This window comes from Microtus pennsylvanicus, chromosome 5, assembly GCF_037038515.1.
Source record: "Microtus pennsylvanicus isolate mMicPen1 chromosome 5, mMicPen1.hap1, whole genome shotgun sequence".
In the NCBI taxonomy this organism is placed as follows: domain Eukaryota; kingdom Metazoa; phylum Chordata; class Mammalia; order Rodentia; family Cricetidae; genus Microtus; species Microtus pennsylvanicus.
Window position 1 is genome coordinate 67848583 of NC_134583.1, and position 14898 is coordinate 67863480.

Here is a 14898-nt window from a genome sequence, read left to right on the forward strand (position 1 = left end):
TTCACCTTACGGGCCTGGCTAAGACTGTAAGACTGCTGTTCTAGATACTTCTGCCGTGCTGTGGAGACCTGGATATGACTAACTGTTTATGGACTCTGGTCCCTGCCATTTTTAATAGATTCAGAAACTATTTGGTCTGTACTCAGATATACTTTATTTATCCTTCTGAGATCTCTGATAGTATTAATAGTTAGGGCAGTTATAATGTCAGTTTAACAGCAAAAGATATCCAGATTCTTCCACAAAGCTATAGCCAACTTGGTAGCTCATTCTAAAGCCACCATACATGGTTCTCTGGACAGAAGAAAAATATACATGCTTCTAACCAAAGTCTGTAGCTTTTGCTAGGACTCAAAGGTATGAATCTATTCCTTCTGTTTACAGATACCTGTTATCTGCTCTTTTTCTAAATTTTAATTTCTGTTCCTAGCTTAAACTTATCTCAATAGGCTTCCACTTGGCTGACAGACGCATCTAAGCATCAGCTGCTGACTACAACCTGCTCTGAACAGTGGCGAGCCCTAAACTTCCTAAAAGCTGATGTGGACCAGTCCAGCTGATATGAACACCCCCTGTCCCTTCAACAAAGTCTGATGAGTACCCTATTGCCTAAATTTCCTCCCTACCCTTGGCTAGCCTTTCAACCTACTTGGACCCGGATAACAATGCCCCAATGTCAGTTGAAGTAGTTGTGGAAAGGAACATCATCCCATGCTCCCTGTAACAATTGTTCTGTCTCTTTTTTTTTTCTTTTTTTTTTCTTTTAAATTTATTTATTTAACTTTATTATGTTTGTTGGTGTGAAGGTGTCAGATCTCATGGAACTGTATTTTCAGACAGTTGTGAGCTGCCATGTGGGTGCTGGGAATCGAACCCGGGTCCTCTGGAAGAGCAGTCAGTGCTCTTAACCGCTGAGCCATCTCTCCAGCCCCCTGTTCTGTCTCTTTGAGAGACAAGTCACGCCCACTCCCTCCCCCATCCGCTGAGGCAGGCTGATCTTCAGCTTCTGGCCTGAGCTCGCTCTCTTTTTCTGTCTTCCTCTTGGAGAGGCAGCTTCTGCCTCTCTCCCCACTTCTCCCCTTCCCCCTCTTATGTCTCTCTCTCCTCTCTCCTCTATCTCTCTCTCTGCTCTTCTCCCCTTCTCCCTTCCCACTCCATAACCCCTTGAATAAATATCCAACCTCACTCTGCATGGCATGTCTATCCATGTCTCTGTCTCCTGCCCGTCCGCCATGTGTCTCCCTGCCTGGGACCAGCCACTGCTCGGGGAACTGCAGCTGTCTCTGCCTGGGGTTGGCTGCGCTGGGGCCCCGCTGCCTGCCGCCACATGGCCACTACCACTGCTTGGGGACTTACAGCATTTCTGCCACTGGGGATCCTGCAGCATTTTTTAATTTTTCCATTACAGGATCACCTGCCAGGATATGCTCAACAGGGCACCCCTAGACAAATGTCAGCCAATCAGGGCCCCTGAACCTTAAGAAACCCCTCACCCCCACCTCTACTACTATAAAAACCCAACTCTAACTGAACTCAGGGATCTCCGTTTATTCCAATATGTTGGACATGCAGAGAGACTGAGTTTGCAAACTTGCATAAAATAAAGGCTCTTTGCTTTTACATAAGGGATTCTGTCTCCTTGTTGATTCTGGGGGAACTTCACAGATTTGGGCATAACACTAACTCTGGCTCATATTTAGCTAGCTTCCTTTTGTGGGTATGGGTATTTGACCTGTGTGTGTGCTTGATACATGCAGAGGGCAGGAAAAGGAGTTGGATCTTCTGGAACAAGTTACAGATGGTTGTGAGCCACCACGTGGGTGCTGGGAATCAAACACAGCCTCTCTGGATTAGCAACCAGTAGAGTCAGGCAAGGGGATCATGCATTTAACACCAGCACTCAAGAAGAGGAGGTAGGTAGGATGACATAGTAAGACTCTTTGAGACAAAGTCTCTGTAGCTCTGGAACTCACTATGTAGACAAGGCTGCCCCCAAACTCACAGATATCTGTCTGCCTCCCAAGTGCTGGTATTAAAGTTGCGTGCCTGTCTGAGGCTGTCTTTAAATAAATAAATAAATTTGGTTTCTAAGAAACACCTCATTGGCAATGACACATACACAGACTGAACAGGAAGGGATGGAAGTCAAGAGGCCAGTATGTATTAATAAAGGAAACAGAACAGTTGTAAATACATATGCACCAAATGTTGGGCTTTCCGGTTTTATAAATAGTAGTGGGTATAAACGGACAGATGGGTCCAGATACAATAACAGTAGATGCTTTCGATACCCAGTCGTACCAGTAGGTATGGCATCCAGACTAAAAACAAGAAAATTCAGGGTTACATTTAAATGACATCTATACAAAATTCCCACCCAAAGCTATAGAATACATGTTCTCAGCCATCCATGGGATCGTCTCTAAAACTGGTCACATCTTAGTCCAAAAGCTAGCTTTCACAAATAACAAAATAATTAGAATAAATTTTTCTGTCTCTCAAAGTCAGTCTTACTACATTGCGTGAGTATGTGCACGCAGGCCAGCACGAGAGCACATGCCATCGTACAAGAGGTCAGGATGTCTTGCAGGACTTAGTTCTCTTCCACCATGTGGGTCATGGGGTTGAGGTCAGGTTGTTTGGCTTGGGACAAGTGCATTCACCCAATAAGCCATCTCAGTGACCTGTTTTTTTTATCTGGTTAATTGGGGTTTTTGGTTTTTTGTATCTTATAAGATCAGACTGGAATAAAGCAAGATAAATGACAAGAGCTTACAGAAACTGTACAGGCAGGTGAGGTGGTGTATGCCTTTTATTCTAGCTCTTGGGAGGCACTGTAGATAAATCCCTGAGTTCATGACCAGTCTGAGCTATGTATCAAGTTCCAATACTGCCTTAGAGAGACCCTGTCTCAAACAAAGGTACTACACAGATACATGGAGATTGAACAATAGATTTTAGAAAAACCAGTGTGCATTGAAGAAATCAGAGAGGGCTAATAGGTTTCTCTGCTGATGCATTGAATGGGATCAAGACTAATTGAAAAAGTGTAACAACAGGTTTATTTGAGCAAAGCGACTCCCAAGTGGGTTCTTCAGTCCCAGAGATCAAGGCTGGAGAAGCCACCCCCACAAAAGAAAGCAGGGAAACTTTATAGGTTATAGGCTAGAGGTGATGACATGTCCATCACGAGCGGGGGTTGTGGCCAAGTATGGTCAAGGGCTGAGCATTTTAGGCAGGCACTTGGGCAGCTGGAAACATCAGGGAGGAAGATGCAGTAGCTGGTAAAAATGGGGAACTGGGCTTTTTGGCACCTTTCCTTCAGAGGCTCTCTGAGCGGGTGAGGTTTGGAGGGAGAGACAGGAATGGGGCTTTCCTGATTCTGCAGGAGCGAGCTGGAGGTTCCAACAGAACAAGGCTATTTAAAAACTCCTAGGAATTGGGGCTGGGGGTATGGCTAACTGGTGGAGTTCTTGCCTAGCATTCATGAGGCTGTGCATCGCAAGGCTTAGAAGAAAGTTCACCCACAAACGAGTAGATGAGAAGAACAGGACAGGAATTAAATAGATGGAGCCTGGAAAAACACAGGGTCAATGAACCTGCCATGGGTTGGTTGTGGAAAGAGAAGACTGACATTGTTAGTCATACAAGTCAAGAGAAACAGAAGGGTCAAGTAAAATTGAGGATTTTTCGGTAGTGGTAGAGGATATCCCAACACAGCCACCAGCAGCCTACCGTGCTCCTATCGGCCTTGGGGACAGCCACTAGGTAAGGTCAGATCCATGCCTGCTCCAGGAAAGAATTGTAGGATGAGTTAGAGTGAGGCGGTTAGTGAGCTTATGTATTGAGGCAATCACATAGGAAAAGGACAACATACATCCCATGACCTGGGCGTGGTCTACTTAAAGAATAGTCATGCGTAGATTTCTTTACAGTGGCTATATGATCCTGTGGTTTTCCAAGTCACATTCCTGAAAGGATGCTGCCGCGTCCTGCACAGCTTCAGTCCCTGAACACCTTTGAGGAAATAAATGACACATGGAAACAAGTCCAGAAAAGCTGGGATTGGATCTCCCTGAAGCACTCCAGAAGTGTGCAGCCTGTTGATTCCAGTTGAACTAGGAGGTGGGGTTGTTACGTCAGATAAGGAGGCAGGTTTAGCTAATCATGGCTGGATTGGTCTGCAGGCAGTAAACAGGTGGGGGTGGACATTTTCTGCAAACATTCCCGCTGAACCTCACCCTGGGAAAGACTTTGCCTCTCCCATGAGTCTTTGATATGGCCACGCTCAGGCAAAGAGCAAACTCACTTTGTAGAGTACCACCTGCTTTGTAAAAACAGGATTCTCGGAAATTACAGCTGACCTTGCTCAACTTGCCTCAACCCAGAGGAATGCTTGCACAGAGAACCCGAGTCCCAAGATAATGTCTTGTTCAAAGCAAACAACTCCAAGAAAGAGAGATGTCAAGCCCCAACACAACCCCGCAGCTGCAGCGATGTCCTCATCTCCCTCGCAGACCCCTCCATGTCCCCGAGGGAGAGAGGCTGCCCCTCTCTGTGTGTGCTAATAAACAGTCTTGTCTGAGCCCAGACTCATTCTGTCTTCTGTTTCTTTATGCTGCCTGCCTCAATTCGAGACCAGCCAGTTCTACAGAGTGAGTTCCAGGACAACCAGGGTTACACAGAGAAACCCTGTCTCAAAAAGGAGGAGAAGGAAGAAGGAAGGAAGAAAGAAGAAGAAGAGGAGGAGGAGGAGGAGGAGAGGAGAAGGATCCTGGTGCTAGAGAGACAGCTCAGCAATTCAGAAGCTTAAGTTGAGTTCCCAGCAACCACATGGTGGCTCACAACCATCTGTAATGATCTGATGCCCTCTTCTGGTGTGCAGACATACATGCAGATAGAGTACTCCACATAAACTAAATCTTTTAAAAGTGTTTTTTTTTTTTTTTACTTTTTTGAGACAGAGTTTCTTTGTGTAACAGCGCTGGCTGTTCTGGTACTTGCTTTGTAGACAAGGCTGGCCTCAATTTCACAGAGATCCACCAATCACCACTGCTTGACTATTTACCTTTCTTAAAGATTTCCCTTTGTAAAAAGTTGTAAGGTGGCAGGGGTGGTGGTGCACACCTTTGATCCCAGAACTCTGGAGGCAGAAGCAAGCAGACCTCTGAGTTCAAGGCCAGCCTGGTCTACAGAGTGAGTTCCAGGATATTCAAGGCTACACAAAGAAAGCCTGTCTCGAAAAGTTGTCTGATGGTTACCTGAAGTAGTCGGGTTAGACTTGGGAATGAGGGGTGTTGATGAGGTAAAGGTCAGGGTTACAAAACATCCTAGTCCTAAGCAAGCATGGGCCATTTTGGTTTTCATATCCTTGTTTGGGATGTCTTTAGAAAAATACATTTTCAGCTGGGTAGTGGTGGCACACGCCTTTAATCCAGGCACTCGGGAGGCTGAGGCAGGCGGATCTCTGTGAGTTTGAGATCAGCCTGGCCTACAAGAGCAAGTTCCAAGACAGCTAGAACTATTACACAGAGAAACCCTGTCTTGAGAGAAAGAAAGAAAGAAAGAAAGAAAGAAAGAAAGAAAGAAAGAAAGGAAGAAAGGAAGGAAGGAAAAAGAAAAATACATTTTCTCTGTAGCCAATTTTCACTTTATCAATCTGTTGAAGTTTATTAATAAAATAAGGTTCCAGTGGGATGATTCAGTGGGTAAAGTCACCCACCTGCTATGCAATCTGATAACCTGAGTTAAGGTCAGCCTGGGCTACATAGTGAAACCGTGCTTTAAAAGGAGGGGCTATGTTTGAGGAAAGGGGGCTTAAGGCTAGAGCAAGAGTAGTTAAGAGCACTAGCACCCTCTTGGGAGCTCACGACCATCTATAACTGTAGTTCCAGGGTTTTTTGGGTTTTTTTTTTCACCCTCTTCTGGGTCCTTCAGACTGCAGCCCTGGTCTCTGGCCGCCCTAGTGGGCACTAACTCACCCCCAAGCCCCGCGATGTGGCCCATAACCCGAGGGTGCACCTGCCTTTGTGGTTGGGCATCCGTCCTCTCCTCCAATCCCCACTTCCTGGAGACATCTCCGATCTCCCTGATCGTGCTCGCCTCGGAGCCCACCACCCCAGCCGAGGGCGGACATTTCTCATTCCCATCTCTCGCCCAGGCTGGTGAATGAACGCCTAGCTGAAGAGCTCCCGCACATCCATGCCTTTGCGCAGAAAACTCTGACCCCAGAGCAGTGGACCCGAGAGCGGCTGAAATGAGGGACCCGGGCCTGAACAGCCATTAAATTGTAAATCAGGTCAGCTGTGTAGCACCTTGTGCGTGGAGGGGCTCTGAGGTAACTAAAGGACTTGGCTTTTCCTACATCCCCTCCAACCATTGGGTTTAGTACACTTGGATGGATTCCTCTCCCTACCTAGATCTTTTAGATCCCAACTAAGAAAGAGAGAGGGGGGGGGGAGGGAAAAGGAGGAAGGAAGGAAGGAAGGAAGGAAGGAAGGAAGGAAGGAAGGAAGGAAGGAAGGAAGGAGAAGAAAGTTCTGTCCTAAGTCCCTGCTAAGGTGGCTTGCAAGCCCTCTCTGTCTGCTCCTGGTCTGTGCTGCACCACCCCTGTAGCCCCAGACCACAGGGTGTCCTGCTGCCAGCCCTCTAGGAGGGAGGGAGGGCTCAGACTTTCAGACCCCAAACACTAACTACACATGCCTCTCTCCTTCTCAGCACCACAGTGAATCACCAGACACGGACTTCTGGCAGGTTCTACAGGCCTCACAGGAGGCAGTGTTGAGTCTCACTCCTCACGTGGAGTGCGGTTTTCTGGCCCGTGGGAGGCAACCCCGTGGAGCTCAGATCTCCACATCCTTAGGTTTGACGTGGCCACAGTTGCCCCTGGGTAGAACCGTGGGCTGCTCAGTCACCAGGGATGTGAACATTTGGATGCCTTCTCCGTGAAAGATATTGCCAAACAGTTGTTTGGCCCAGAAAGGGCGCCAAGGACAGAGCAAAGAAACAGTTCCACCAGGTTTCAGCTTAGTGAGCTAGGGAGTCACCTGGGGTGACTTACAGAAGCTTAGGTGACAAGGCAGCCAAATCCCTGGAGCTGCCAGCACCGCTTGCTGCTGTCCCAGCTGTCAGTCTCTGTCCCCCGGCAGTTGGTACTGTGTGTAGTCTCATGGAAGCCTTGTGCCGTGTAGGGTGTGGGTATCCTGCTCCTGTTAAGCTTCATGTACATTCTGAGTCTTATGAGCTTCAGTCTTCACTTCAGAAGGGAATTTTAAGACACAGTCTCAGGGGCTAGAGAGATGGCTTGGTGGTTAAGAGCACTGACTATTCTTCCAGAGGACCTGGGTTCAATTCCCAGTACCCACAATACTCACAACTGTCTGTAAATCCAGTCCCAGGGGATCTGACACCTTCACACCAATGCACATAAAATAAAGTTAAATAAATCATATAAAATCCTTTTTTAAAAAAGGACACAGTCTCATTATCTGTAGTTGAGGATGGCTTTGAACTGTGGATCCTCCTGCCCTGATATGCCAAGTGCTGAGATTACAGATTAATTGGTTTTTTTCAGGCTGGTATACAAGTCATAGATTTTATCATGTGTTGTCATAATGATGCCATTATACTTTTTTTTTCCTCATATGCTTCTCTCTCTCATATTACCCCCCTGTGGTTCTCCCACAACCAGTTCCCTTCCTTCACCCAGTTAATCCCAACTTTTGCTTTTCCTTATCTTTTGTTGTTTGTTTTTGAGACAGAGCTTCTCTGTGTAGCTGTGACTCTCCTGGAACTTGCTCTGTAGCCCAGGCTGGCCTCCTGCCTCTGCCTCCTGAGTGCTGGGGTTAAAGGCCTGTGTCACCACCATCCAGCTGCTTTTCCTTTTATTTAAATACTTATTTTATTATTTTTATTTATGTGTAGGTGTATATGTCTGCATATGGGCATTGCACACGAGTGAAGGTGTCTGTGGAGACCACTTGCATCTGACCCCTGGGGCTGCTCTCACAGACAGTGGTGACCCACCTGAGGTGGGTGCTGGGAACTGAACTGAAGTCCTCTAGAAGAGCAGCAAGTGCTCTCACCCTCTGAATCATCTTGCTAGTCCTTTCTTTTTCTTTTAAAGAACTGTATTTCTATTGTTATTTTACTATTTTTTAAGAGTTTTATTTACTTATATATTTGAATGTTCTGCCTGCATGACAGAAGACATCAGATCTCATTACAGATGGTTGGGAGTCTCTATGTGGGTGCTGGGAATAGAACTCAGAACCTCTAGAAAGAGCAGCCAGTGCTCTTAACCCCACCAAGATTTTTGTTATTTTTAATTATGTGTGTGTGTGTGTGTGTGTGTGTGTGTGTGTGTGTGGTTGTGCCTGTAAGTGCAGGCGACTGTGAAGGACAGAGGTGTCTGCTCCCTGAAGCTAGTGTTACACACTGTTGTGTAGTGCCCAACGTGTATACTGGACAGAAATCAGGTCCTTTACTAGAGCAGCAAGTACTCTTAATTGCTAAGCTGTCTCTCCACGCCATGGGGCTTAGGCTTTATTTGGTTTTAGAGTTTACTATCTGGTGATTCCTCTCGCTCCTCCTCCTCCTCCTCTTCCTCCTCCTCCTCCTGCTTCTTCTTCCTCTCTCTCTCTCTCTCTCACCCCCCCCCCGTCTTTTTTGAGACAGGTTTCTCTGTGTAACAGCCCCAGCTGTCCTAGAACTGACTCTGTAGACCAGGCTAGCTCAGAGATCCATCTGTCTCTGCCTCCCAAGGGCTGGGATTAAGAGTATATGCAACCACCACCCAGCTCTCCCTCCGCTTTTTATATTTGTCTAAAGCAGCAGTTGTCATCCTGTGGGTTGTGACTCCCTTGGGGGCCTCATCCCAGCCCCTGGCACCCATCTTTGGAATGTTGGGTGGAAAGTTCCATTTCAAGCTCCCTCCACTGGAGTTGCCTTAGTCCAAATTCCACCTCTGAGAGGGTCCACCAAGCAGTGACCCCTCCCCAGGGAAGGTCAAGACCACACCCACAGGCTATTTAAACTGCCTCCCAGAGAATGAACACATGGTCTCCAGGTTTCATGTGGTCTCCCCTTTCCTTTGTCCTTGGAGAACATCAGCCTAAAAGCAGTGTTTGCTGAGTACAAGAGGCCCAGATATTTTCCTGTAGGGGGAAGATTTAGTCTACTGTCTTGGCAGGATGAGAAGATCGATTCCCCAGGTGGCATCCAGGAAGCTGAAGAGGTGGAAGGCCACTTTTTGCTGTGTGGGTGGCTTTGCCAAACTTAAAGGCAAGCCACACGGTTTTAAAACGCAGCTTCCTGGGCTGTGCTGCCAGCGCAAACTCTGGCTATGGAGCATTTGATTTTTTTTTTCGAGACAGGTTTTCTCTGTGGCTTTGGAGCTTGTCCTGGAACTAGCTCTGTAGACCAGGCTAGTCTTGAACTCACAGAGATCCGCCTGCCTCTGCCTCCCGAGTGCTGGGATTAAAGGCATGCGCCACCATCGCCCGGCATGCATTTGAATGGCATTTGTGGGCCCGGGTGTTTGTGTCCCCACTCGGAGTCAGGAGGAAAGTAGCTGAGACCATGCCCATGGCTCAGCACTCCCCGCCTGGGCAGGTGGCGGAATCAGGTCTACCAGGCTTGCACAGGCAGGAAAGCATGGCAGATTCCTGCTGCCATACACAGAGATATTTCCAGGCTGCGTAGTGCTCCGCATGGCAGATTTAGCTATTACTCAGATGAAAAAGGTTTATGTGCTGCACACTTATTCTCAGAGTTAGAGTGCTGAGCGTGGCTCCTACCTAGCGGCCCCAGAGCTGGCAATAACGGTACTTCCACCATTTTGAAAGTGGAGAGAGGTGGAGCCAGCACTCAGGGTTGCTGCAACCAAGTTGCTTACCATTTTAAAAGCTCTTCAAGACACAAAATAATTACATATATGCAATAAAGACAAATCCAGGTACCAAAGACCTCTAAATGAGTCACAGTGTTGGATAAATGTACATAGGCTTTGGAGAGAGAAAAAAAAGAGTATAGAGAGTTGGGAAAGAAGTAAATCATTTTTAAATAAGTCTTTAAAGACAGGTAGTCACAGATTAAAAGGAGTAAAGAAAAATAAGCCACATAAAAATGGAAAATTCACAGAGTCTGGATTATGTATGTTATTGTGTTATCTTTGAATTTTTTGAATGTGAATGAGCTAAGTACAGAGAGACATTTCATTGTATGGTCTGCTGAGCTAAACCAGTGTGTATATTATAAAGGTATCATGACTTCCAAATTTGGGTCTAAGGATATGTTGCTTTGAAAAAGAGGTTCTTCTTTTGTTTCCACAGAGGATGAGAACCTGTGGATTGTTTCCAGACTAATGTGGTATGATAGAACAAGAGCCCCCAAAAGTTCGCTGTGAACAGTCCCCCAAAGAAAATACTTTGCCCAATAAACATCAGGAATCAATTTGGAGAAACTATGCCCATTTTTTCAAATATTGTTTATAAATGTTTCTTTACATTTAAAGGGGGATATACTATAGAGATGGATACTTTGCATTGGTATGGATCTTGGTTTATTGATACAAGTTTTAGGTCAATTTTGTTATATGTATATTTTTGCTCTTGATTAACTTATTGTGTTTGTGCAGTTCATTTAAAAATGTAATGTATAGCCAGGCAGTGGTGGCGCATGCCTTTAATCCCAGCACTCAGGAGGCAGAGGCAGGTGGATCTCTGTGAGTTTGATGCCAGCCTGGCCTACAAAGCTAGTTCCAGGACAGGCTCCAAAGCTACATAGAAACTCTGTCTCAAAAAAACAAAAAAAAAGTAATTTATAATTAAGAAATATACGTTAATAGATAATCATCTATAATAGTCAAGATTGTAGTCATGTTAGTTAGGTTTTCTAGATAGATAGAGATATATTTCAGTTAGTTAGGTATTCTTCAAATCTTTCAGAGACCTTCAGAATATGGCATTAAAGTGTTTTATGAACTTAGGACTTTTCATGACAGTGAGACACATCTGCTCCTGGCAGCATCAATCTACTTCAAGAGGAAGATGGGCATCAAAGAGGCTCCTCATGGAGTTTGTTAGCCATTTGGGCAAGAAACTGCTCTTGCCTGACTGTTTGATGAACTGAACATGCAGAATCCACGGAGAGATGACTGCTAAAGTTGCCTAAAGGTGAGACGATCTTTGGGTTTCCTGCTAGAAATTCTGCAGGACACAGAAAAATGTGATGGACAAACTGCCAACATAGGTGGAACTGTCTTTGAAATTTCCTGCTTCATGGAAAAGTCTGCTGGATACTATGGGCCTGTGGGCTGAAAATGGATGCCCCAATGGTACAGAAGAACTTTGGGTGACTGTCCAGGCAGTGAGATGTCTTTGTCAATTCTAGAGTTTTGGAAGTTGCTTACAATGTACTTCCTGCTTACTTAGTTAATATATATCCTTCTGGAGTCTTTGATGGAGTTGAAGAATTTATAGTTATAGTTTTCCTTAGTTATGATACAAGATAAAGTATGTGTAAATATTGTAACTGTAATTCTTGCTTGATATATGTTTTGTTATATGTGATTTTACTGTTAAAGTTAAAGCCTTCCTTTTTGTTTAAACAGAAAAAGGGAAATGGTATGGGACGTCATTCTGTTTATGTGTTGCTTTTATTGGTTAATGAATAAAGAAACTGCCTTGGCCTGTTGATAGGGCAGAACTTAGGTAGGTGGGGAAAAACTGGATTGAATGCTGGAAGAAGGAAGGTAGAGAGAGAGAGACGCCATGAAGCCCTGCCAGAGACAGACACCGGAACTTTACCTGGTAAACCAAAGCCATGTGGTGAAGCACAGATTAATTGAGATGGGCTAAATCAATATGTAAGAGTTAGCCAATAAGAAGTTAGAGCTAATGGGTAAAGCAGTGATTTAATTAATATAGTTTTTGTGTGATTATTTCAGGTCTAAGCTAGCTGGGCGGCCTGGAACCAACAAGCAGCCTCCCACTACGGTGGAGTTTAGACTAAGGCAACTCCCAGGGGAGGGGGCTTGAAATAGAACCTCCTGCCCAGCATTCCAAAGATGGATGCCAGGGGCTGGGATGAGGCCCCTACTATAATAAGGACAGGGACAGACTTTGATCCCTGGTGTCCAGACTTGGCACATTGGAGCAGGGAGAAGCAAGAGCAGCAAACCACCAGATCAACAATGGCGCATGACTGACACCTGCTCCAAGATAAGGGTTGTGCAGCGCCCTCTGATGAGCTGCACTGAGGGCCTAGCCAGGAGGTAGGATGGGAGGGGCTGGTCTGGGCTGGGGCTGGGATGGGGCTGGGGCCAGGACAGGACCAGGTGAGTGATGCTCCTGCCTGTGACACAGAAGGAAGTGGCAGCAGGCAGTCTCACCTCCTTCAGGTCTTCATAGAAGAAACGATAGAGAACAGGGTGAGAGCGTGTCAGCTCCCACCACTCCTTCACATGCTGGTACCACGACCCATAGCACACTGGGGAAGGGAATGGGGCACAGACACGCCTGTCAGTTCCAGCTGTGCCCTCAGCTCCAGCTGTGCCCTCAGCTCCAGCTGTGCCCTCGGCTCCAGCCTGCTCCATGCTACAGACTCAGGTTCACCTTTCCCCTCCATGAAGTTCTCCAGGAAGCTGTCCCAGGTGCCTGGATCAGGGTGCACCTTGGCCATGTTGTAGAAGTTATAATAGGAGATGGCCACATCCTTTGCATTTCTGGCAATGTAGATCACCTGCAGAGGCAGACAGTCCCACACCCTCAGTACCAATCCTCACACACCAAACCCTACCCTAATCCTGGTACCACCATGTGGTGTGTGTGTATGTGTGTGTTTTACTAGAAAGGGATTGGTATATTTCTTTTGCTTTGTTTTATTGTTTTGTTCAGGGAGGGACAGAGTCTTCCTATGTAGTCCTGGCTGTCCTGGAATTCATTCTGTAGATCAAGCTGGGCTTAACCTTACAGAGATCTGCCTGTCTCTGATTTCTTAATGCTGGGATTAAATGCATGTATCACCATGTCTGGCTGTCGTTTTGTTTTGGGAAAAGGCGGGTAAACAGGGTCTTTCTATGTAACCATGGCTGACCTGGAGCTCACTATGTAGACCAGGTTGACCTTGAACTCATGAAGACCTATTTGCTTCCACAGTGCTGAGATTAAAGGCATGTGACACCATGCCTGGCCCATCCTATGTTCTTGTCACCCTTCACAGCACCCAATGGGGGAATCGTCTCCCGAGGTGGCAAAGGAGAAACAGGCTGGACTGTTGCTTTCTTGTGGCATGGGTACCACTGCCCCGGGATTTATCCAGTGCTTGTTCCTGGCATGGGTTAGTTATGAGGGCGCATTCCCCCAAAGCTCTCTTGTGGAAGGCTTGGTTGTAGCTGCGCAGCAGCACTGGGAAGTGACTAGCTGGTGAAGGCTGACCTAATGCAGGGATTGGTCCTACATGTTTGATGGCATTCCTGGGAGGTGCTGAGAGTCAGGAGGTTGGCTTGGCAGGAAAGATGTGCAGCATCAATGCTGTTGTGGAACCTTACTGATTCCCCGTGCACTTCCATCATGGCATCCTGCCTCCCCACAACCCAAAAAAAAGATTCACTGTGTCCTGAAGCCATGAGTCAGAACAGACCCAGAGTTCTCTTTTATTCACATTGAGGATAAACAAGCTAACACACAGGTCTAAAGCCAGGTTCGTCCCCAGGCGTGGGTCTTGCCAGCTCTCTCCCATGCTCTGTGAGAACCTTGTTCTGTGGCCCCCTTCTCTTAGATCTGCACTCTGAACCCACAACACTGAAAGATGGCCTCTCCCTTAATGAACCAGCTGAGACCTCGGCAACACAGGACCAAGGTCTATCCAGGATTAACACTGCCCTGGCTTCTCACCTTGTCCTCATTCAGCAAGCTATGGGGGACCAGAGACATGGGCAAGTTTGTCTTGAGGCTGTTTTGGGGCTGGCATGTTTCCCAGAGCTTCAAAACCTAAGTGTGCATAGGAGAGGGCTGGTGATCAGGACCCTCGGGGCTTCATTTTCCCAGGGTTCCCTCACATACCTGAAGGGACACTGGGGCTTTTGAACTCTAGGAAGGGCACCCAGATATAGATGAGGTCCACTGACATTTCTCTGGGTTAACATCCTGATAGATCATGTCAAGTATCACACTGACCCAGGTGTTACCTGGAGAGGAGAAAGTGGAAGGTGAACAGGGCTGAGGGCTCAGCTCTGCCTGCTCCAGGTGGAAGCTGCAGGCCTGGTGAGGAGACTCTTCTGGCTTCCCAGACTTTGGGTGTGGGCTGATGAGCTCATCAGGAAAGGCTTGCAAGTTTTGCTGTTCGGCCATCCCCTTGGCAAAGTATTTGACCATCAGGATTGTCCGAAACAGTCAGCCCACTTCTGTTAGCAACACATCCCTACCGCCACCTAAGGCACTCCTACCTGAACATAAGGAGCAGGAGGCGTTGGGGTGCCGAACACTCAGCTGGAGGTCATGGAGCCAGCAAGTGCTAGGGCCATGTGACTGGAAGGCTGATCTAACTCGAGGGCAGTGGGTACCATCTGGCTGTACAGTGGTTCACCTTTGTTCATATTATCACTCCCCCCTCTCTTCAATTGCATTCCAGGAACTCGGCCCAGAGGTTAGTTGTGGATCTCTGCATCTGCTTCCATCTGTTTCTGAATGAGGGTTCTGGCTTCTCTGGGACTGTGGACTGTAGACTGTTATCCTTTGCTTTATGTCTAATATGCACTTATGAGTAAGTACATACTACATTTGTCTGGGTCTGGGTTACTGCATTCAGAATTTTTTTTTCCTAGTTCCATCCATTTGCCTACAAATTTCAAGATGTCATTGTTTTACTGCTGAGTTCTACTCCATTGTATAAATGTAC

General features: G+C 46.7%; 1 protein-coding gene and 1 pseudogene across 3 annotated transcripts in view; one reads left to right on the forward strand and one right to left on the reverse strand.

Annotated features, from left to right (window-relative positions):
- The window catches only part of Sgf29 (SAGA complex associated factor 29), a 38857-nt gene extending 37232 nt beyond the window's left edge, over positions 1 to 1625 (forward strand). For 2 of the 3 annotated variants that reach the window (XM_075972235.1, XM_075972238.1), the window contains one exon: positions 450 to 1625. Coding sequence is in view for 1 of the 3 variants with exons in the window: in XM_075972238.1 (XP_075828353.1) it covers positions 450 to 465 (16 nt within the window). In the remaining 2 variants the exon portion in view is untranslated. Of the gene's footprint in view, positions 1 to 430 lie in introns of all 3 variants that reach the window. The other variant, XM_075972236.1, reaches the window with a different exon arrangement.
- Positions 1626 to 6176: 4551 nt separating this feature from the next.
- LOC142851333 (sulfotransferase 1A1-like) lies at positions 6177 to 14375 on the reverse strand (annotated as a pseudogene).
- Positions 14376 to 14898: the final 523 nt, after the last annotated feature.